This window comes from Salmo salar, chromosome ssa17, assembly GCF_905237065.1.
Source record: "Salmo salar chromosome ssa17, Ssal_v3.1, whole genome shotgun sequence".
Lineage (NCBI taxonomy): Eukaryota > Metazoa > Chordata > Actinopteri > Salmoniformes > Salmonidae > Salmo > Salmo salar.
In genome coordinates this window covers 33,217,474-33,241,678 of record NC_059458.1, presented here as the reverse complement: position 1 = coordinate 33,241,678, position 24,205 = coordinate 33,217,474, and the positions used below count along the sequence as shown (strand labels likewise).

At 47.7% G+C, this 24,205-nt stretch overlaps 1 protein-coding gene across 7 annotated transcripts in view; it reads right to left on the bottom strand.

The window, feature by feature from the left end:
- Positions 1-207: 207 nt before the first annotated feature.
- Positions 208-24,205, bottom strand: part of LOC106575852 (Nance-Horan syndrome protein) — a 200,237-nt gene continuing 176,239 nt past the window's right edge. For 2 of the 7 annotated variants that reach the window (XM_045699498.1, XM_045699504.1), the window contains exons 2-15: positions 21,611-21,763; positions 17,595-17,731; positions 17,104-17,145; positions 16,277-16,321; positions 15,777-15,821; positions 15,290-15,352; positions 12,651-12,843; positions 10,225-10,356; positions 9,246-9,943; positions 7,070-7,276; positions 6,724-6,831; positions 4,016-6,605; positions 2,547-2,676; positions 208-1,999 (exon numbers count right to left, since the gene is read on the bottom strand). In XM_045699498.1, coding sequence (XP_045555454.1) covers positions 1,342-1,999; positions 2,547-2,676; positions 4,016-6,605; positions 6,724-6,831; positions 7,070-7,276; positions 9,246-9,943; positions 10,225-10,356; positions 12,651-12,843; positions 15,290-15,352; positions 15,777-15,821; positions 16,277-16,321; positions 17,104-17,145; positions 17,595-17,731; positions 21,611-21,763 — 5,201 coding nt within the window. In that variant the 3' untranslated portion in view covers positions 208-1,341. The remainder of the gene's footprint in view (positions 2,000-2,546; positions 2,677-4,015; positions 6,606-6,723; positions 6,832-7,069; positions 7,277-9,245; positions 9,944-10,224; positions 10,357-12,650; positions 12,844-15,289; positions 15,353-15,776; positions 15,822-16,276; positions 16,322-17,103; positions 17,146-17,594; positions 17,732-21,610; positions 21,764-24,205) is intronic. The other 5 variants (XM_045699501.1, XM_045699500.1, XM_045699499.1 and 2 more) reach the window with 5 other exon arrangements.

The following is a 24,205-nucleotide window of genomic DNA, read 5'->3' as shown; positions in this document are numbered from 1 at the left end:
TGATGTTACGGAACTACGGAAAGATTGCACCCCCCCCCCCCACCCCCATAGAAACAGAATCTAGTCATTCTAGAATGTAGTTATTCTATTTCTACGTCAACAATCCACTCTGCTACACATGATGGGTTTGTGTCATTAAAAAATGTTTTGTATGTCTCTTCATATAGCTATGTTCTTTATATTCAATACAAATATACACAATAGGAATTTTCCATTATAAGATTAGTTTTATTTTTCTCAAGGAATATTCTTGAAGAATTCATAATGACGAAGTGCAAAGGAGAAGTTAGGCTTTGAAAAGCCGATCCATTTCAACCTCCCAGCTAGCTAGCCAAACAGTAGTAAAGACCCTCGATAGCTTTTCACTCTTTGTTTGTTTTTATAGTCCAAAATATCTCCTCTAGAGTAGTCAGTGAATCCCCGGCATGCTTGGCCCTCCAGCACAGAAAGGCCACAGCACGATTGTCCCATCATCTCTTCTGACACCTTGACATCTGCACCAAATCACTTCAACAAGACCAAATATTTCCCTTATGTGTCACTGACAGGAATCCCTGCACTGAGAGCGCTTCTAGGGGCAAAGGTCATTCCTATTACTTTACATGTAGTTTATCTATATGAGGATGGCATGTAGACCTATGTGTGTTGTTAACTCACTCTTGGTAAAACAATACTTTGACACGTGGTTGTCAATAGTGATCACAGTACATTGTTTTGTGTTGGGGGCGGTAGCAATACAAAACATATAGCTTATTCATTTTTGTCGACTGGAAATATTTTGTTTATGGTTGAAATAATGACCTGTCTTCTGGGTAAGTGTAGAGAGAAATGCAATTCTTTTGGAAAGCAGTTATTTTAGGGTCACGTTAGGACACGACATACAAGTCATCCAACATCCAAGAAGATAAAAAATGACGATGGATGTTCCATTTGCTCCAACACACACACAGGTTGTCTTACCGCTCCATTTCTCTCCTCTTGTCCACGTTTCACTCAATACAGGATCTTGGGTTATTTAAAAAGGGAGTTCAAAGTTCAAAACAAGACATTTTTTTCTTTCTTTACACTCTGAACAAAACCCAAAGTTGTGTTCTTCAGTTCTGCACATAGATATCAAATCCCCAGGTCCAGAGTAGAGTCTTCTCTCTGGTTAGCCACTCTTTGTTTAGTTGTGTATCCGTCAGTACTCAGTAGATAAGAACAGTAACAGCACTGAACCAGATCCATATAAATATGTCTACATCCCAAATGGTACCCTATTCCTTATATGGGCCCTGGTCAAAAGTAGTACACCAAATAAGGAATAGGGTACATGTTTCTGCACTGAGCATGCCTTTTGTTTTACGAGGAGCGATCATCATGAGGACTCCCATCTGAGTTCTCAGTCTCCCCCTCTGATATGACCTGCATGGGTGCCGTATAGAGTCGGCTACGGGTGCTGTAGCGACTACTATTGGCTGCAGGGGGGACCCGGGAGCGCCCCTGTCTGGACGAAGCCGACGTGGGGGGTGTTTTGGGGCTGAAGCTGTCTGAACTGGGCCTGGGGAAGAAGCTGGGGGGGAAGAGTTGCTCCCCAGCCGCCTGCAATAATGGCTCCTGGAGGGGAGAGGGGGGATCCTCGGTGGGGTACCTGACCTGGCCCTCCGCAGCCAAGGGGTGCCCAGGGGACTTGGGGGCGATGGGGCTCTTGAGGATCTCTGTAGCAGACATGCGGTAGCTAGAATCAGTCCGGCTGCCCTTTTTCAGGAGCAGCAGCTTGAACTCCTCGTTGGAGGTGCTGGACTTCTTGGCGCTGCGGTAGATGGGTCCTGGGGTGCGCTGGGTTCCGGCCGCGGTCAGGGTGGAGAGGGCTGGGGCGGGGGGGATGATGAGAGGGGGCGGAGGGGGGATGGCTGGGAGGATAGCTGCAGGGGGAACAACGGCAGCCGGAGGAGGACACAGACGGCTCTTCCCACTCAGCTCTCCAGAGTCCTTACGGCCCAGGACTTTTCTCTTGGACCTAGAATAGGAGAGTGTTACAAGGTTCAGGTAAACAGGACATTTCATAGCCCTTTCTGCTGTGGTTCTGATGTCTGATGGGTTTCTGTGTGGTTCATATGTCTGATGGGTTTCTGCTGTGATTCTGATGTCTGATGGGTTTCTGTGTGGTTCATATGTCTGATGGGTTTCTGCTGTGGTTCTGATGTCTGATGGGTTTCTGCTGTGGTTCTGATGTCTGATGGGTTTCTGTGTGGTTCATATGTCTGATGGGTTTCTGCTGTGATTCTGATGTCTGATGGGTTTCTGCTGTGGTTCTGATGTCTGATGGGTTTCTGCTGTGGTTCTGATGTCTGATGGGTTTCTGCTGTGGTTCATATGTCTGATGGGTTCAATGTGTGTTCTCAGTTTGTTTGTAATTTGCTGCAACCTTGGAAAACAATAAAGATCTTTGGAACTGAATTGAATATAGTGACAGATAAAGGTAATGATAATATCGGTTATGACAAGTACAGCTATAACCTAGTGAGGCAAAGTAATACAGTTACTTGAAGTGAATTGAAAGTGACCTGTGGATCATGGCGAACAGGTCTTCAGTAGTACGAGATTTGCTGGGTGACATGAAGACGACATCATCATCAGGTTTGGTTGTTTCGTCAGTCAGAGGAGAGAGGGAGTTATCACTGGGACTAGTAGACTCTGGAGGAACAGGAACAGGGAATATCATGCCAGTGATCTGATCACATTCCTTATAGATCATTAAACCCTCTAGAGATGAGAGGACCACAACAGAAGTGATCTGATCACATTCCTTATAGATCATTAAACCCTCTAGAGATGAGAGGACCACAACAGAAGTGATCTGATCACATTCCTTATAGATCATTAAACCCTCTAGAGATGAGAGGACCACAACAGAAGTGATCTGATCACATTCCTTATAGATCATTAAACCCTCTAGAGATGAGAGGACCACAACAGAAGTGATCTGATCACATTCCTTATAGATCATTAAACCCTCTAGAGATGAGAGGACCACAACAGAAGTGATCTGATCACATTCCTTATAGATCATTAAACCCTCTAGAGATGAGAGGACCACAACAGAAGTGATCTGATCACATTCCTTATAGATCATTAAACCCTCTAGAGATGAGAGGACCACAACAGAAGTGATCTGATCACATTCCTTATAGATCATTAAACCCTCTAGAGATGAGAGGATCACAACAGAAGTGATCTGATCACATTCCTTATATGTCATTAAACCCTCTAGAGATGAGAGGACCACAACAGAAGTGATCTGATCACATTCCTTATAGGTCATTAAACCCTCTAGAGATGAGAGGACCACAACAGAAGGGATCTGATCACATTCCTTATAGGTCATTAAACCCTCTAGAGATGAGAGGACCACAACAGAAGGGATCTGATCACATTCCTTATAGATCATTAAACCCTCTAGAGATGAGAGGACCACAACAGAAGTGATCTGATCACATTCCTTATAGATCATTAAACCCTCTAGAGAGGGTCTCTTAAAGTCTTAAAGTCTCTTGAAGTCTCTTAAATTAATACATCAATTCAAAAACAATTGATTGCTAAAAAGTCTCAAAGTAAAGTAAAGTATTAAGTAAAGTATTAAAGCTGCAATATGTCACTTTTTGGGTCACCCAACAAAATTCACATAGAAATGAGTTTATATAGATCTGTCATTCTCGTTGAAAGCAAGTCTAAGAAGCAGTAGATCTGTTCGATGTGCTCTATTTCTATGCTTCCCGTTTTTGTGTATTTTACTTTTGGTTTTGTACACCAGCTTCAAACAGCTGAAAATACAATATTTTTGGTTATGGAAAAGATATTTCACAGCGCTTTAGATGGTACAATGATTCACTACACCATATTTGCTTGTTTTGACACATAAACTGAAATTAGGCAAACCGTTAGAATTTTTGCAACCAGGAAATGGTGGAGCGATTTCCGCATAATGCATAATATTTAAGACAAGTATAAGTAAAATCTATCAATCCAGACTGACCTTTGCTGAAGTAGTCCTCTGTGTCCGGTGTGGTGGAGTCATCTCTGCTGTTATCCTGTGAGGCACTTCTGGTAGGAACCCCTGATGATGTCATCTCATAGCGGTCCTCTCCACCCCTACCTCTTCGATCTATCACATGGCTGATTGAGTAAGGGTGTGATGCTTCCACAGTTACACCGGGCACTTTGTCAGGACTGCTGCTTGGGCCCAAGTCCCACCTCTGGACCATTTGACTGTGACAGGAGTGTGTCTGTGACTGGCTGTGATAATGCGACTGGGACTGATATGAGTGGGACTCCTCTAGTGTCTCGTACGTCGGTGGTTCCCTTGGATGATCTCTTTGATGATATTCTCGATATTCTCTAATGAGGCCTTGACTGTGACTCATAACCCTTGATATCTCTCTATCGTGCTCTTCCTCCTCCTCGTCTTCTTCATCCTCTGTCCGCTCCCCTAGCACGTGGCACTCCGGGTGTGTAGTAGGAATCACAGGTTCCGGAGTTGGCGGTGGCGCTCGGTGCGTGGGTTCCTCGGGTTCCAAAGGTTCCGCAGGCCGCGTCCTGAACGCCGTCATTGCCCAGAAGGTTCCGGGGCTGTAGCGGTCCTGCCGGTGCCTGGCCAGGCTCTCGTAGGGCGGGGGGCCGTCCGGGTGCTGCATGGGGGTGGGGTGGTGCTGGGGCTGGGGTACAGAGTGGTGGTGATGCTCCTGAGAAGGGTGGTGGGGGTCCTGGGTCGGCGGTGGCGGGGGTTTCTGGGCAATGGGTCTCCTGGGTGGCAGGGGCCTGGTGTTGGTGTCAGAGTGGGGGGTCACGATGGTTACACTGGGCATCTTGGGTCTGGTGGCAGGGGCCCCTGAAGCCTTGTGGGCCCATGCTTGTGGTGGTGGTGGAGGCTCCTGGCCCTGAGCCCCCTGAGCCTGGCCCCGGGCCTGGGGCTGAGAACCATCGGTGGCCCTGTGGCCGGTGGAACGTAGCTGAACGGAGCGCAGCACCGTGGGGGTGATGGCCAGGGCCATGGGGTTGGCAGCAAGTGGGGCCTCTGGAGTCAGAGTGGATCCATAGATAAACCCAGAGGGGGTTGCACTAGCGTTAGCACTAGCGTTAGCATTAGCATTAGCACTAGCGTTAGCACTAGCTTTAGCACTAGCATTAGCGTTAGCGGCTGCAGTGTTACCCGTGGTTGCCCGGGCCTCTGCTGCTGCTGCTGCCCTCTGCTTGTTCTGGTGCAGCGTGTGCATGTGGGTCCGGTGGGCCAGAGTGGGTAACGGCCGGCTGCTGTGGGCGCTGTGAAGAGAACTTAAGTCCAGCTCGGTGGGTGGAGCCGGGAAGTCATAGTCCTTCCTGGATGATGAGGAAGAGGAAGAGGAACAGGAAGAGGAGGATCCAGAGGCCGAGCTAGAGAACTGGGCCTGGGCCTGGTGCTGCAGCGAGGATAGAGAAGACTTCCTCTCAGGGACTTTGGGTTTCCGTTTCCCGCTGGTCGGAGAGAGCGGGCCGGGGAAGAACGCTAATGGGAATGAAGACGTGGGCGTCTCGGATTGGCTGGAGTATCCGCTGGAGGGCGAGGCGAGGCCAGCCAGCTTCTCAGGAGAGCCCAGTTTGAAGTCTCCATCCCCGGGGGGAAGAGGAGGAGAGGTGGGCCTGGAGGAGCTGGAACCAGAGCCGGAGGAATGCATCAACGCCTGGGTCTCTCCCCCGGGAGAGGAGGAGCTGTCCACCGGCGACTTGATGCATTCGATAACAGTAGTACCCGTAGCAGTGCTGGAGTTGGACAAGGAGCCGTTGGGGTCCAGGTTATTTTGGGATTTCAAGTCGTTGAGGAACCAGAGGTCTGCATAATCAGACTGAACGGCGCCCTCGTCCTTGAAGGAGTGAGTGTCCGTGGACCCGAACGAGGTTGGCTCCGTCATCTCCACAGTCCTGGGGCTCCTGGGGCTCCCTATCCCCCAGGCACCTCCACCACCAACACCCACCGTCTCAGCCTCCAACCCAGGATTCTCCACCTCCCCTGGGCTGGCCATGTCCAGCTGCAGCCTCATCTCTCTGTCTCTGGAAGACATGGGCAGGTTCAGGGTCTGGGTCTGCCCACTACTATGAATCTTTGGTTGGTCCTGGTCGCCCTGCTCGTCACCCTGCTCAGGGGGGACATTCTCTGGAGCACCTGCGCTACACGTCTCCTTCAGCGACGAGCTCCGTTTTGGTGGGGGTGGCTTGACCTTTGGTTTCTTCAGCGGACGACACGGCCTCCCTAGCGTCAGGGTGGCTCCCCTGTAGTCAGAGGACTGAGGAGGGTATCCAGCCATGCCCTCTCCCTCACCAGGCGTAGCGCCCACAGTATTACCCTGGTCACAGTCAGCGCCAGAGCCCACTGCTGCATAGTTGTACATGTAGCTCCTGTAACTCTGGCCCTGCATGGAGTCAAAGTGCATGGAGGATGAGTAGAAGCCCTGGGAGTCTGCTGCAGCAGTAGGGGGAGCTCGGTCTGAGAAGCCGTCGTAGGTGCTGATGCTGGTGAAGTCTATCCTGGTCTGGTCCCCCCTGGAGGAACGCCTGGGGCTGAAGTCCTGACTACACAGCTGGTCCTGATCAGCCTAGAACAGGATAACATAACATTATATAAGATAAGATAAGAGAAAATACTAGAAGAAAAGAGAGGATAAGAGGAGAGGGGAGAAGAGAATAATCTATATTGCTAAATAGCAGTGGTACCTGGTCTTGAGGGTAGGTCCACTCTCCCTCGCTGGCAGTGCTGACCCCTGCATCATCCAGCTGGTCAGTGGCTGAGGAGGTGAAGGAGCTGGACCTATGACCCTGGCCCTGTAATAATAATGATAATAATTCATAATAATAATAAATCCGATTTATATAGCTCTTTTCCAGTAGCTTAAAGTGCTTTACCTAGTTTAGTTAAGAAAATGTAGCTTTATTTCATTTACAGCTAAAATATTAATTTCTTGTACAAAAGTCCCAACAAACAACACTGTGTCCAAGTCAATAAATAAAGTATTGAAGACAGGAAGTCAAAGGTAAGTAGGATCGTCAGAGGGAAACTCACCTGCGGCTGATCCGAATGGTACGGGTCGATGATAAAGCCGGTGAGGTCATCGATGGCGTGCGGCGCGGCGTTGAGCGACAGCTCCGAGTCACAGTGGGAGGAGCCGGTCAGAGGGGGGGAGGCGGCGGGGGGGAGTGTCTCAGAGGTCTGGGAGGGGCATGTGGAACTGCTGCCACTCCAGTTACCACTGGACGACTGGTGGTCCTCCTTATGATAATAATACATGTTATTTGTAGAGCGCTTTTCATCACCTGCAGAAAGCAGAAAGCTCTGCACATCATATAAGTAAGTCAGCCTTGTCCAAGCAAGAATGGCCCATTGGGCAGGAGCCTATCTCCTGTTTCTGTAGTGAGACAGCTTGATGTACAGTACACCCCCTGGACAGGACACTAGTCTATCTCCTGTTTCTGTAGTGAGACAGCTTGATGTACAGTACACCCCCTGGACAGGACACTAGTCTATCTCCTGTTTCTGTAGTGAGACAGCTTGATGTACAGTACACCCCCTGGACAGGACACTAGTCTATCTCCTGTTTCTATATCGTGAGGCTGCTTGATGTACAGTACACCCCCTGGACAGGACACTAGTCTATCTCCTGTTTCTATATCGTGAGGCTGCTTGATGTACAGTACACCCCCTGGACAGGACACTAGTCTATCTCCTGTTTCTGTAGTGAGACAGCTTGATGTACAGTACACCCCCTGGACAGGACACTAGTCTATCTCCTGTTTCTGTAGTGAGACAGCTTGAGGTACAGTACACCCCCTGGACAGGACACTAGTCTATCTCCTGTTTCTATATCGTGAGGCTGCTTGATGTACAGTACACCCCCTGGACAGGACACTAGTCTATCTCCTGTTTCTGTAGTGAGACAGCTTGATGTACAGTACACCCCCTGGACAGGACACTAGTCTATCTCCTGTTTCTGTAGTGAGACAGCTTGATGTACAGTACACAACCTGGACAGGACACTAGTCTATCTCCTGTTTCTGTAGTGAGACAGCTTGATGTACCAGTACACCCCCTGGACAGGACACTAGTCTATCTCCTGTTTCTGTAGTGAGACAGCTTGATGTACAGTACACCCCCTGGACAGGACACTAGTCTATCTCCTGTTTCTGTAGTGAGACAGCTTGATGTACAGTACACCCCCTGGACAGGACACTAGTCTATCTCCTGTTTCTGTAGTGAGACAGCTTGATGTACAGTACACCCCTGGACAGGACACTAGTCTATCTCCTGTTTCTATATCGTGAGGCTGCTTGATGTACAGTACACCCCTGGACAGGACACTAGTCTATCTCCTGTTTCTATATCGTGAGGCTGCTTGATGTACAGTACACCCCCTGGACAGGACACTAGTCTATCTCCTGTTTCTGTAGTGAGACAGCTTGAGGTACAGTACACCCCCTGGACAGGACACTAGTCTATCTCCTGTTTCTATATCGTGAGGCTGCTTGATGTACAGTACACCCCCTGGACAGGACACTAGTCTATCTCCTGTTTCTGTAGTGAGACAGCTTGATGTACAGTACACCCCCTGGACAGGACACTAGTCTATCTCCTGTTTCTGTAGTGAGACAGCTTGATGTACAGTACACCCCCTGGACAGGACACTAGTCTATCTCCTGTTTCTGTAGTGAGACAGCTTGATGTACAGTACACCCCCTGGACAGGACACTAGTCTATCTCCTGTTTCTGTAGTGAGGCTGCTTGATGTACAGTACACCCCCTGGACAGGACACTAGTCTATCTCCTGTTTCTGTAGTGAGGCTGCTTGATGTACAGTACACCCCCTGGACAGGACACTAGTCTATCTCCTGTTTCTGTAGTGAGACAGCTTGATGTACAGTACACCCCCTGGACAGGACACTAGTCTATCTCCTGTTTCTGTAGTGAGACAGCTTGATGTACAGTACACCCCCTGGACAGGACACTAGTCTATCTCCTGTTTCTGTAGTGAGGCTGCTTGATGTACAGTACACCCCCTGGACAGGACACTAGTCTATCTCCTGTTTCTGTAGTGAGGCTGCTTGATGTACAGTACACCCCCTGGACAGGACACTAGTCTGTTGCAGGGCCTTCTCATCAAAAACGTCAAAATGACTTCCAAAAGGCTACAAGCAAAAGAAGACAGAAGACAAGATACACAGATAAGTGGGCAACGAAGACGTACCTTGTGGTCTATCTGTCCTCTCAGCACCCCCGTAGTAGAGACAGAGTGGATGGGGCTGCTGAAGGTGTCAGAGCTGGAGGAGATCTCACAGCTCCCCATGTCGACCTGACGGGGGAGGCGGGAGCGACCCCTCTCCATCCACATGTGTTCTGGACTCCCCCCGTCTCCCTGCTGTATCCTCTTCAGACTCCCCAGCTGCAGCTCTGGCATGGCCTGGTCATCCGTACTCTCCTCCTCGTCCTTTAACATCCTTGGCCCCGTTCCCGGGAGGAAGTCCTCCGTCTCGTATGGAGAGAGCTCCTCATCTTCATCATCATCGTCATCATCATCATCCTCATCTTCATCACTGTCGTCCTGGTCCTCGTCGCGTATGCGGCCGCCCTCGCGGGGGAGGCTGCGGGAGCGGAGGCGGGAGCCAGAGGCGGTGTACATGGAGGTGTCAGGGTGGTCGGGGAGCGAGGAGATGTTCCCGGTGGAGTGGGAGAGGGAGGTGGGGATGCCCCCCTGGCCGCCGCGCTGGGCACGTATACGTCTCCTGGACGGGGCACCACCGCCACCGATCAGGCAGTCGTCCGTCTGGCAGCCGGAGTCCTTGGTGTGTCCCCCTCGGAGGGACAACTCCTCCTGACAGAGGGACAGGTGAGGGTTGGTGTGGACCATCACTGTCCTTTCCCTCGCCACTGGAGACTCATCAGAGTCTGAAGGGAAACAGGGGTGGCATTGATTAGTATGTCATCAATCAACATGATTAGAAAATAAAGTCTGAGTCTCCTGTTTTCTATCAATGAAATTCAGGCAGATGCAATATTTGTTCAAGTCTAAATGGTGGGACTCCAGAAAATAGGATTGGGTTAAACCATTCAGGTAAAGAAACATAGAAGAAGAACAACAGCATTACAGTCAGTTGACTGAGTGGTGATGACAGTACTTGGAGGTCAGGCACAGACAGACAGACAGTATAACAGACAGACAGCTGTACCCATGTCCTGTTGAACTTGTCTGGGGATACCAGTGATGGTCTTCCTCCTCCTCAGCTTCCTCCTCCTCTGCAGCACAGACTGGGAGTGTACCAGGGAGCAGCGCACACTAGCCTCCCTGTCGAACCCCACCCCTGTGGAGAGGGACAAAGTACACATGAGAGAGCTGCTCTGGAAGCAGTTCACTGATGCCATTTGTTGTCCCTCAAGAGTAATGTCTTTCCACATCTCACAAATGACATTCCACACAGTTTACAAGTTACACACACTCACTAATACACAAACAACAGTTCATTAATAGATGAATTGATTCAAACAACAGAGAGAGAGAGAAAGAGAGAAAGAGAGAGAGAATGTACAGAGAGAGAGAGAAATGGAGAGAGAGAGGGAGCGACAGAATGTACAGAGTGAGAGAGAAAGGGAGAGAGAGAGAGAATGTACAGAGTGAGAGAGAGAAAGAGAGAAAGAGAGAGAGAGAGGGAGCGACAGAATGTACAGAGTGAGAGAGAGAAAGGGAGAGAGAGAGAGAGAGAATGTACAGAGTGAGAGAGAGAAAGGGAGAGAGAGAAATGGAGAGAGAGAAAGAATGTACAGAGTGAGAGAGAGAAAGGGAGAGAGAGAGAATGTACAGAGTGAGAGAGAGAAAGGGAGAGAGAGAGAGAGAGGGAGAGACAGAATATACAGAGTGAGAGAGAGAAAGGGAGAGAGAGGGAGCGACAGAATGTACAGAGTGAGATAGAGAAAGGGAGAGAGAGGGAGCGACAGAATGTACAGAGTGAGAGAGAGAAAGAGAGAAAGAGAGAGAGAGAGGGAGCGACAGAATGTACAGAGTGAGAGAGAGAAAGGGAGAGAGAGAGAGAATGTACAGAGTGAGAGAGAGAAAGGGAGAGAGAGAAATGGAGAGAGAGAAAGAATGTACAGAGTGAGAGAGAGAAAGGGAGAGAGAGAGAGAATGTACAGAGTGAGAGAGAGAAAGGGAGAGAGAGAGAGAGAGAGGGAGCGACAGAATATACAGAGTGAGAGAGAGAAAGGGAGAGAGAGGGAGCGACAGAATGTACAGAGTGAGAGAGAGAAAGGGAGAGAGAGGGAGCGACAGAATGTACAGAGTGAGAGAGAGAAAGGGAGAGAGAGAGAGAAATGTAGAGAGAAAAGGAGAGAGAGAGAGAGAGAGAGAGAGAAATGGAGAGAGAAAAGGAGAGAGGGAGCGACAGAATGTACAGAGTGAGAGAGAGAAAGGGAGAGAGAGAGAGAAATGGAGAGAGAAAAGGAGAGAGAGGGAGCGACAGAATGTAGAGTGAGAGAGAAAGGGAGAGAGAGGGAGCGACAGAATGTACAGAGTGAGAGAGAGAAAGGGAGAGAGAGAAATGGAGAGAGAGAAAGAATGTACAGAGTGAGAGAGAGAAAGGGAGAGAGAGAGAGAATGTACAGAGTGAGAGAGAGAAAGGGAGAGAGAGAGAGAGAGAGGGAGCGACAGAATATACAGAGTGAGAGAGAGAAAGGGAGAGAGAGGGAGCGACAGAATGTACAGTGAGAGAGAGAAAGGGAGAGAGAGGGAGCGACAGAATGTACAGAGTGAGAGAGAGAAAGGGAGAGAGAGAGAGAAATGTAGAGAGAAAAGGAGAGAGAGAGAGAGAGAGAGAGAGAAATGGAGAGAGAAAAGGAGAGAGGGAGCGACAGAATGTACAGAGTGAGAGAGAGAAAGGGAGAGAGAGAGAGAAATGGAGAGAGAAAAGGAGAGAGAGAGAGAGAAATGGAGAGAGAAAAGGAGAGAGAGGGAGCGACAGAATGTAGAGTGAGAGAGAAAGGGAGAGAGAGGGAGCAACAGAATGTACAGAGTGAGAGAGAGAAAGGGAGAGAGAGAGAGAAAGGGAGAGAGAGGGAGTGACAGAATGTACAGAGAGAGAGAGAAAGGGAGAGAGAGAGAGCGATAGAATGTACAGAGAGAGAGAAAGGGAGAGAGAGAAAGGGAGAGAGAGAGAGAGAGGGAGCGACAGAATGTACAGAGAGAGAGAGAAAGGGAGAGAGAGAGAGAGAAAGGGAGAGAGAGAGAGCGAAAGGGAGAGAGAGGGAGCGACAGAATGTACAGAGAGAGAGAGAAACGGAGAGAGAGAGAGAGAGAGAAAGGGAGAGAGAGAGAGAGAGAGAAAGGGAGAGAGAGAGAGAGAGAGAGAGAGCGACAGAATGTACAGAGTGAGAGAGAAAGGGAGACAGAGAGAGAGAGAGAGAGAGAGAGAGAGAGAGAGAGAGAGAGAGAGAGAGAGAGAGAGAGAGAGAGAGAGAGAGAGAGCGACAGAATGTACAGAGTGAGAGAGAGAGAGAGAGAGAGAGAGAGAGAGAGAGAGAGAGAGAGAGAGAGAGAGAGAGAGAGAGCGATAGAGAGAATATCAAACACATGGAGAGACAGACATTGGAACTATGTTTTGTTTACCAGTGACGTTGATGGGGATGATGCACGAGGACACGACTGCTGGGTCACTCTTCATCCTCTCCTGGGGGGTGGGCAGAGGAAGGGCCTTGGACCAGTTGGTCTGCTTGTCCAGTGTGGAGGGGGGGTTGGGGACAGCACCAGTAGACCTGTGGCCCACTGCAGGCTCAGCATCAGGGTCAGTGGTAGTGGCAGCCTGAAGCAGATGGAGAGAGATACAGTCAGTTGGTGTTGAAGGGTTGGAGTAACACCTAGAAAAGTTCCAAATGGTATACTTAATCAATAAGGCACAAGGGGGTGTGGTATGTGGCCAATATACCATGGCTAAGGGCTGTTCTTAGGCACAATGCAATGCGGAGCGCCTGGACACAGCCCTTAGCCGTGGTATATTGGCCATATACCACAAACCCCAGAGGTGCCTTATTGCTATTATAAACTGGTTATCAACGTAATTAGAGCAGTAAAAATAAATGTTTTGTCATACCCGTGGTATACGGTCTGATATACCACGGCTGTCAGTCAATCAGCATTCAGGGCTGGAACCAGCCAGGTTATAATATTCCCTATATACTGTACCACTATAGGACCAGAGCATCATGGCTCACTATACAGGGAATAGAGAACAAGGAGCCCTTTTCAACACATGCTTAGATGTATTGTTACAAAGGCCAACATACAAAGTACATTGTATTCAGGCAGTTACTTAACTCTTATGTTTAACACTTACAAGTTATACACTTACAAGGCACATACACAAAATGAGCAAAACATTTGAATTCCATTTCAGTAAATGAGAGTTGTTCTGGAGGCAAGGGGAAATGAAGAACAGGAAGATATCAAGATCAACACAGAGATCAACAGACAGCTCAAACGCTCAAGTGTCAAAAAATATGATTCCAGGAAAGTCCCAGAGTTCTGGATAGTGTTGAAAGGAGTGGAGAGGAGAATGATCATGTTTTGAAGACAGTAGACAGGAGCTAATGAGATGTAGATAGTAGACAGGAGCTAATGAGACAGTAGACAGGAGCTAATGAGATGTAGATAGTAGACAGGAGCTAATGAGACAGTAGACAGGAGCTAATGAGATGTAGATAGTAGACAGGAGCTAATGAGACAGTAGACAGGAGCTAATGAGATGTAGACAGTAGACAGGAGCTAATGAGATGTAGATAGTAGACAGGAGCTAATGAGATGTAGATAGTAGACAGGAGCTAATGAGATGTAGACAGTAGACATGAACTAATAAGATGAAGACAGTAGACAGGAGACAGGAGCTAATGAGATGTAGACAGTAGACAGGAGCTAATGAGATGTAGAAAGTAGACAGTAGACAGGAGCTAATGAGATGTAGACAGTAGACAGTAGACAGGAGCTAATGAGATGTAGATAGTAGACAGGAGCTAATGAGTTGTAGATAGTAGACAGTGGACATGAACTAATAAGATGAAGACAGTAGACAGGAGACAGGAGCTAATGAGATGTAGACAGTAGACAGGAGCTAATGAGATGTAGAAAGTAGACAGTAGACAGGAGCTAATGAGATGTAGACAGTAGACAGTAGACATGAGCTAATGAGATGAAGACAGTAGACAGGAGCTAATGAGATGTAGACAGTAGACAGTAGACATGAACTAATGAGATGAAGACAGTAGACAGGAGCTAAGGAGATGTAGACAGGAGCTAAGGAGATGTAGACAGTAGACAGTAGACAGGAGCTAAGGAGATGAAGATAGTAGACAGGAGCTAAGGAGATGTAGACAGTAGACAGTAGACAGGAGCTAATGAGATGTAGACAGTAGACAGGAGCTAATGAGATGTAGACAGTAGACAGTAGACAGGAGCTAATGAGATGTAGACAGTAGACAGGAGCTAATGAGATGAAGACAGTAGACAGGAGCTAATGAGATGAAGACAGTAGACAGGAGCTAAGGAGATGTAGACAGTAGACAGTAGACAGGAGCTAATGAGATGTAGACAGTAGACAGTAGACAGGAGCTAATGAGATGTAGACAGTAGACAGTAGACAGGAGCTAATGAGATGTAGACAGTAGACAGGAGCTAATGAGATGTAGACAGTAGACAGGAGCTAATGAGATGTAGATAGTAGACAGGAGCTAATGAGATGTAGATAGTAGACAGGAGCTAATGAGATGTAGATAGTAGACAGGAGCTAATGAGAAGAAGACAGTAGACAGGAGCTAATGAGATGTAGATAGTAGACAGGAGCTAATGAGAAGAAGACAGTAGACAGGAGCTAAGGAGATGAAGACAGTAGACAGGAGCTAATGAGATGTAGACAGTAGATAGTAGACAGGAGCTAATGAGATGTAGACAGTAGACAGGAGCTAATGAGATGTAGATAGTAGACAGGAGCTAATGAGATGTAGATAGTAGACAGGAGCTAATGAAAAGAAGACAGTAGACAGGAGCTAATGAGATGAAGACAGTAGACAGGAGCTAATGAGATGAAGACAGTAGACAGGAGCTGAGATGTAGACAGTAGACAGGAGCTAATGAGATGAAGACAGTAGACAGGAGCTAATGAGATGCTAGAGGATGGAGGTTAGAACAGCAGGAAGGAGAAGTAGTAGTAGTTCTATTTAGAACTAGTAAACCAGGAGGCTTGGAATGCAGACAAATACCTTTCTGGTCCATGGGGTGAAGAGGCAACATTCAGTGGGGGATGGGGAGCGGGTACGGTCATACTATAAACACAAAACATGAAGAAAACTAAAATGATGACAACTTGATCGATGGGACAAATGAAAACCATGGATGGGACTTAGAGACATAGGTGAAATCATATTGAATGAAATATTTGACAGGATGAAACATGGGGACCAGGTGCTGCGGACGGGGACACAAAACGTTGTGAGTAACTTCTTGTGATGCTAAGGAGATGAGTAAGTCAGGCATCCTTCTTCCCCTATTAGACAAGGAAGTGATTTCATCATCGCATCCTACAAGAAAATGGAGTGAAAGAATTATATTTATCTGTGAATGCTGAGAGGTGACCGTTTTCAGGATCCTCAGGACAGAAAGCTGTTATAAGCTGTTATAAGCTGTAATAAGAGTGGTGTTAGCAGGACTCTAGAGGGGTCATCTTGCAATGAACGCCATCCCATTTACCTTTCTCTGTATAGTGTGACAGTGAACCTCCCTTCCAGGTCTCTCCTGCAGCGTTAAAGGAAGATACGTAGCATGATGAGTCATAACGCTAAACATTCTTATGTGCAATACAATCATACTCCCCCAGCATGCAAACTCACTGGGATGGAAAATATATCACAAAAACATGCGATGAGATCAGGTAGCCTAGCGGTTAGAGACGAGCCAGCAACCAGGGAGTTGCCAGTTCAAATCCCGGGTCTGATGGGGAAAAACTGGCGGGAAGATGCCATTGCCTGCTGTTGTGCCCTTGAGCAAGGCACTAAACCCCTACAACGACAGCACCCAGAGTGGCAGCCCCCTGCACCTCTCCAAAACGTGTTTATGTGTCTTTCGGAGGGGTTGGGTTAAGAGCGGAAGTGAAATTTCGGTTGGACCTTGAGTGTTATTGACCGATAAAGAAATCTGAATGTAGATATATGTGTTCTGATGAGATACAAGAGCTGTGTCTTTTCTGTTACCTTTCTTTGTATTGTCTGGATGTCTGTCTCTCTCATGTGTCTCTCCTAGTGGTAGCCATGCAGCAGAGAGAGAGAGAGAGAGAGAATACAACAAGCTGAAACCTACTAAGCTCACTGCACTGTACTGGTGACATCATCAACAATGGACACATGCTACTATATCATGTTAAGAAGAAATTCAACTGTATTTTCATAGTTACAGTTACAGGACCACAATGTGAAAACACAGTGGACATCACACAGCACTTGTAGGTTGACATCACACAGCACTTGTAGGTTGACATCACACAGCACTTGTAGGTTGACATCACACAGCACTTGTAGGTTGACAACACACAGCACTTGTAGGTTGACATCACACAGCACTTGTAGGTTGACATCACACAGCACTTGTAGGTTGACAACACACAGCACTTGTAGGTTGACATCACACAGCACTTGTAGGTTGACATCACACAGCACTTGTAGGTTGACAACACACAGCACTTGTAGGTTGACATCACACAGCACTTGTAGGTTGACATCACACCCCATTTGTAGGTTGACATCACACACCACTTCTGGTTGATAACACACAGCACTTATAGGTTGACAACACACAGCACTTGTAGGTTGACAACACACAGCACTTGTAGGTTGACATCACACAGCACTTGTAGGTTGACATCACACCCCATTTGTAGGTTGACATCACACACCACTTGTAGGTTGATAACACACAGCACTTATAGGTTGACAACACACAGCACTTGTAGGTTGATAACACACAGCACTTATAGGTTGACAACAGACACCACTAACAGGCACTACACTATGTGATAGTTTACCTTCCGCAGTTGATATTCTATCTCTCTCTCTGGTCTCGCCTGCTGCTTGTCAATAAAACAAACAAATTCAGTCAAGTCATTTCAGCACTTCTCCTCAGGACATTGATTAGCTGCTGTATCAGTCAAGTCATTTCAGCACTTCTCCTCAGGACATTGATTAGCTGCTGTATCAGTCAAGTCATTTCAGCACTTCTCCTCAGGACATTGATTAGCTGCTGTATCAGTCAAGTCATTTCAGCACTTCTCCTCAGGACATTGATAGCTGCTGTATCAGTCAAGTCATTTCAGCACTTCTCCTCAGGACATTGATTAGCTGCTGTATCAGTCAAGTCATTTCAGCACTTTTCCTCAGGACATTGATTAGCTGCTGTATCAGTCAAGTCATTTCAGCACTTCTCCTCAGGACATTGATAGCTGCTGATAGCTGCTGTATCAGATGTGCTTGTATAGCACTTAAGCAAAAGCCTGTAAAGACATGTGAATCCCCTTACCGCACGGCTGTGCCTGCCCCTCTGCTCGTGCCGTCTGAGGGTGCGTGGGGAAGGGAGGGTGGGCATTGGAGGAGCCCCAGAGATGGAGATGGTCACTCTGCGCTCGCGGCTGTTCGACCGTTGACGTTGCTTTTGGTCTGTAAACCATGAGGGAAATACTGTGGTCAGATTCGGACTGGGTCTCGCTACATTAGATGACTGTATTCACTAGCAGTCACCATGTTGTGTTACAGCTTTAACAGCCACTGGTTCCTCACTGAGATTATATCAATCAAGAGTTTTCTAGAACCCAGACAAGCAGGTGTTCACAGTACTAACACTAGGTGGCACCACATATGAGGGAGTACTGATGGACTTCACACCAACCCTGGTTCAAACTGTTGTTAGGTAGGGTGTTTATGGTATGTGTGTTTGTGTGCTTTGGTTACCAAGCTCTGTGTAGGGCTCAGAAGCTCTGCTTGGTATTTCTGTGTTAGGTGTTAGGTGGTATGCTAGGTGTTAGGTGGTGTGTGTTAGGTGGTATGCTAGGTGTTAGGTGGTATGCTAGGTGTTAGGTGGTGTATGTTAGGTGGTGTATGTTAGGTGGTGTATGTTAGGAGGTATGCTAGGTGTTAGGTGGTGTGTGTTAGGTGGTGTATGTTAGGTGGTGTATGCTAGGTGGTGTGTGTTAGGTGGTGTGTGTTAGGTGGTGTGTGTTAGGTGGTGTATGTTAGGTGGTCTGTGTTAGGTGGTGTATGTTAGGTGGTGTATGTTAGGTGATGTATGTAAAGTGGTGTATGCTAGGTGTTAGGTGGTGTATGTTAGGTGTTAGGTGGTGTATGTTAGGTGGTGTATGCTAGGTGTTAGGTGGTGTATGTTAGGTGGTGTATGTTAGGAGGTATGCTAGGTGTTAGGTGGTGTGTGTTAGGTGGTGTGTGTTAGGTGGTGTGTGTTAGGTGGTGTATGTTAGGTGGTGTATGTTAGGTGATGTATGTTAAGTGGTGTATGCTAGGTGTTAGGTGGTGTATGTTAGGTATTAGGTGGTGTATGTTAGGTGGTGTATGTTAGGTGGTGTATGCTAGGTGTTAGGTGGTGTATGTTAGGTGGTGTATGTTAGGTGGTGTATGCTAGGTGTTAGGTGGTGTATGTTAGGTGGTGTATGCTAGGTGTTAGGTGGCGTATGTTAGGTGGTGTATGCTAGGTGTTAGGTGGTGTGTGTTACGTGGTGTGTGTTAGGTGGTCTGTGTTAGGTGGTGTATGTTAGGTGGTGTATGTAAGGTGGTGTATGTTAGGTGGTGTGTGTTAGGTGGTGTGTGTTAGGTGGTGTGTGTTAGCTGGTCTGTGTTAGGTGGTGTATGTTAGGTGAAGTATGTTAGGTGGTGTATGCTAGGTGTTAGGTGGTGTATGTTAGGTGTTAGGTGGTGTATGTTAGGTGGTGTATGCTAGGTGTTAGGTGATGTATGTTAGGTGTTAGGTGGTGTATGCTAGGTGTTAGGTGGTGTGTGCTAGGTGTTAGGTGATGTATGTTAGGTGGTGTGTGTTAGGTGGTGTATGCTAGGTGTTAGGTGGTGTGTGTTAGGTGTTAGGTGGTGTGTGTTAGGTGGTGTACGTCAGGTGTTAGGTCGTGTATGTTAGGTGGTGTGTGTTAGGTGTTAGGTGGTGTATGTTAGGTGTTAGGTGGTGTATGCTAGGTGGTGTGTGTTAGGTGGTGTATGTTAGGTTGTGTATGTTAGGTGGTGTATGTTAGGTGGTGTATGTTAGGTGGTGTGTGTTAGGTGGTGTATGCTAGGTGGTGTATGCTAGGTGGTGTGTGTTAGGTGGTGTGTGTTAGGTGGTGTATGTTAGGTGGTGTATGTTAGGTGTTAGGTGGTGTATGTTAGGTGGTGTATGTTAGGTGTTAGGTCGTGTATGTTAGGTGGTATGTGTTAGGTGGTGTATGTTAGGTTGTGTATGTTAGGTGGTGTGTGTTAGGTGGTGTGTGTTAGGTGGTGTATGTCAGGTGTTAGGTGGTGTGTGCTAGGTGGTGTGTGTTAGGTGGTGTGTGTTAGGTGGTGTGTGTTAGGTGTTAGGTGGTGTGTGTTAGGTGTTAGGTGGTGTGTGCTAGGTGGTGTGTGTTAGGTGGTGTGTGTTAGGTGTTAGGTGGTGTGTGTTAGGTGTTAGGTGGTGTGTGTTAGGTGGTGTATGTCAGGTGTTAGGTCGTGTATGTTAGGTGGTGTATGTTAGGTGTTAGGTGGTGTATGCTAGGTGTTAGGTGGTGTGTGCTAGGTGTTAGGTGATGTATGTTAGGTGGTGTGTGTTAGGTGGTGTGTGTTAGGTGTTAGGTGGTGTGTGTTAGGTGTTAGGTGGTGTGTGTTAGGTGGTGTATGTCAGGTGTTAGGTCGTGTATGTTAGGTGGTGTGTGTTAGGTGGTGTGTGTCAGGTGTTAGGTGGTGTGTGCTAGGTGGTGTGTGTTAGGTGGTGTGTGTTAGGTGGTGTGTGTTAGGTGTTAGGTGGTGTGTGTTAGGTGTTAGGTGGTGTGTGCTAGGTGGTGTGTGTTAGGTGGTGTGTGTTAGGTGTTAGGTGGTGTGTGTTAGGTGTTAGGTGGTGTGTGTTAGGTGGTGTATGTCAGGTGTTAGGTCGTGTATGTTAGGTGGTGTATGTTAGGTGTTAGGTGGTGTATGCTAGGTGTTAGGTGGTGTGTGCTAGGTGTTAGGTGATGTATGTTAGGTGGTGTGTGTTAGGTGGTGTATGTCAGGTGTTAGGTGGTGTGTGCTAGGTGGTGTGTGTTAGGTGGTGTGTGTTAGGTGGTGTGTGTTAGGTGTTAGGTGGTGTGTGTTAGGTGTTAGGTGGTGTGTGCTAGGTGGTGTGTGTTAGGTGGTGTGTGTTAGGTGTTAGGTGGTGTGTGTTAGGTGTTAGGTGGTGTGTGTTAGGTGGTGTATGTCAGGTGTTAGGTCGTGTATGTTAGGTGGTGTATGTTAGGTGTTAGGTGGTGTATGCTAGGTGTTAGGTGGTGTGTGCTAGGTGTTAGGTGATGTATGTTAGGTGGTGTGTGTTAGGTGGTGTGTGTTAGGTGTTAGGTGGTGTGTGTTAGGTGTTAGGTGGTGTGTGTTAGGTGGTGTATGTCAGGTGTTAGGTGGTGTATGTTAGGTGTTAGGTGGTGTATGCTAGGTGGTGTGTGCTAGGTGGTGTGTGTTAGGTGGTGTATGTTAGGTTGTGTATGTTAGGTGGTGTATGTTAGGTGGTGTGTGTTAGGTGGTGTGTGTTAGGTGGTGTATGCTAGGTGGTGTGTGTTAGGTGGTGTGTGTTAGGTGGTGTATGTTAGGTGGTGTATGTTAGGTGTTAGGTGGTGTATGTTAGGTGGTGTGTGTTAGGTGGTGTATGTTAGGTTGTGTATGTTAGGTGGTGTGTGTTAGGTGGTGTATGTCAGGTGTTAGGTGGTGTGTGTTAGGTGGTGTATGCTAGGTGGTGTGTGTTAGGTGGTGTATATTATGTGGTGTGTGTTAGGTGTTGTGTGTTAGCTGGTGTGTGTTAGGTGGTGTGTGTTAGGTGGTGTATGCTAGGTGGTATGTGTTAGGTGGTGTGTGTTAGGTGGTGTATGCTAGGTGGTGTGTGTTAGGTGGTGTGTGTTAGGTGGTGTATGCTAGGTGGTGTGTGTTAGGTTGTGTATGTCAGGTGGTGTGTGTTAGGTGTTAGGTGGTGTGTGTTAGGTGGTGTATGCTAGGTGGTGTGTGTTAGGTGGTGTGTGCTAGGTGGTGTGTGTTAGGTGGTGTATGCTTGGTGGTGTGTGTTAGGTGGTGTGTGTTAGGTGGTGTATGTTAGGTGGTGTATGCTAGGTGGTGTGTGTTAGGTGGTGTATGCTAGGTGGTGTATGCTAGGTGGTGTATGCTAGGTGGTGTGTGTTAGGTGGTGTATGCTAGGTGGTGTGTGTTAGGTGGTGTATGTTAGGTGGTGTATGCTAGGTGGTGTATGCTAGGTGGTGTATGCTAGGTGGTGTGTGTTAGGTGGTGTATGCTAGGTGGTGTATGTTAGGTGGTGTGTGTTAGGTGGTGACCTCTCACCTCTGTGCAGGGCTCGCAGGCTCTGCTTGGCATGTCTGTGGAGCTCCTCTACGCATGGCGGCCGGCTGCAGGGGTGAAACACGTTGTGGTGCTGGTGCCATGGAGCCTGGTAGTGCACTGTTAGCTTACTCTCCACATCCAGGTTAGAGACAGCTAGGGAGAGAGACAACAGGAGAATAGATTGGTCATATTTATATTATTGAAATGATGTTCTTTGAAAGAAAGAGGAATGACAGACAGCAGGTTAGGTTCTGCTGTACTTTTCATTCATTGGCTGTTGTGATTGTTATTTGTTGATAGGGTTATGAAGATTAAACAAATATATATACATTTAATTAACTAGGCAAGTCAGTTAAGAACAAAGTCTTATTCACAAGGATGGCTTAAGATAGGGAGCGAGATAACAGGAGAATAGATCGTTATTATTCATTTGCACATAAATTCATTTTTTTTGCTATCACTGGGAGAGAAGACACTCAGCTATGTTTTAGACACGGTATGACCCCAACAGTATGTCCCCAACAGTATGACCCCAACAGTATGAGCCCAACAGTATGACCCCAACAGTATGACCCCAACAGTATAACCCCAACAGTATGAGCCCAACAGTACGACCCCAACAGTATGACCCCAACAGTATGAGCCCAACAGTATGACCCCAACAGTATAACCCCAACAGTATGAGCCCAACAGTACGACCCCAACAGTATGACCCCAACAGTATGAGCCCAACAGTATGACCCCAACAGTATGAGCCCAACAGTATGACCCCAACAGTATGACCCCAACAGTATGAGCCCAACAGTATGACCCCAGCCCAACAGTATGACCCCAACAGTATGACCCCGACAGTATGACTCCAACAGTATGAGCCCAACAGTATGACCCCAACAGTATGACCCCAACAGTATGACCCCAACAGTATGACCCCAACAGTATAACCCCAATAGTATGAGCCCAACAGTATGACCCCAACAGTATGACCCCAACAGTATGAGCCCAACAGTATGAGCCCAACAGTATGAGCATAACAGTATGACCCCGACAGTATGACCCCAACAGTATGACCCCAACAGTATGACCCCAAAAGTATGAGCCCAACAGTACGACCCCAACAGTACGAGCCCAACAGTATGACCCCAAAAGTATGAGCCCAACAGTACGACCCCAACAGTATAACCCCAACAGTATGACCCCAACAGTATGAGCCCAACAGTATGACCCCAACAGTATGACCCCAACAGTATAACCCCAACAGTATGAGCCCAACAGTATGACCCCAACAATATGACCCCAACAGTATGACCCCAACAGTATGAGCCCAACAGTATGACCCCAACAGTATGACCCCAACAGTATGAGCATAACAGTATGAGCATAACAGTATGAGCCCAACAGTATGACCCCAACAGTATGACCCCAACAGTATGAGCCCAACAGTATGACCCCAACAGTATAACCCCAACAGTATGACCCCAACAGTATGAGCCCAACTGTATGACCCCAACAGTATGACCCCAACAGTATGACCCTAACAGTATGACCCCAACAGTATGACCCCAACAGTATGACCCCAACAGTATGACCCCAACAGTATGACCCCAACCCAACAGTATGACCCCAGCCCAACAGTATGACCCCAACAGTATGACCCCAACAGTATGACCCCAACAGTATGAGCCCAACAGTATGACCCCAACAGTATGACCCCAACCCAACAGTATGACCCCAGCCCAACAGTATGGCCCCAACAGTATGACCCCAACAGTATAACCCCAACAGTATGAGCCCAACAGTATGAGCCCAACAGTATGAGCCCAACAGTATGACCCCAACAGTATGAGCCCAACAGTATGACCCCAACAGTATGACCCCAACAGTATGAGCCCAACAGTATGAGCCCAACAGTATGACCCCAACAGTATGAGCCCAACAGTATGACCCCAACAGTATGAGCCCAACAGTATGAGCCCAACAGTATGAGCCCAACAGTATGACCCCAACAGTATGACCCCAACAGTATGAGCATAACAGTATGACCCCAACAGTATGACCCCAACAGTATGAGCATAACAGTATGACCCCAACAGTATGACCCCAACAGTATGAGCATAACAGTATGACCCAAACAGTATGACCCCAACCCAACAGTATGACCCCAGCCCCACAGTATGACCCCAACAGTATGACCCCAACAGTATGACCCCAACAGTATGACCCCAACAGTATGAGCCCAACAGTATGACCCCAACAGTATGAGCCCAACATTATGACCCCAACAGTATGAGCCCAACAGTATGACCCCAACAGTATGACCCCAACAGTATGACCCCAACAGTATGAGCCCAACAGTATGAGCCCAACAGTATGACCCCAACAGTATGACCCCAATAGTATGAGCCCAACAGTATGACCCCAACAGTATGAGCCCAACAGTATGACCCCAACAGTATGAGCATAACAGTATGGCCCCAACAGTATGAGCCCAACAGTATGACCCCGACAGTATGAGCCCAACAGTATGACCCCAACAGTATGAGCATAACAGTATGACCCCAACAGTATGAGCCCAACAGTATGAGCCCAACAGTATGA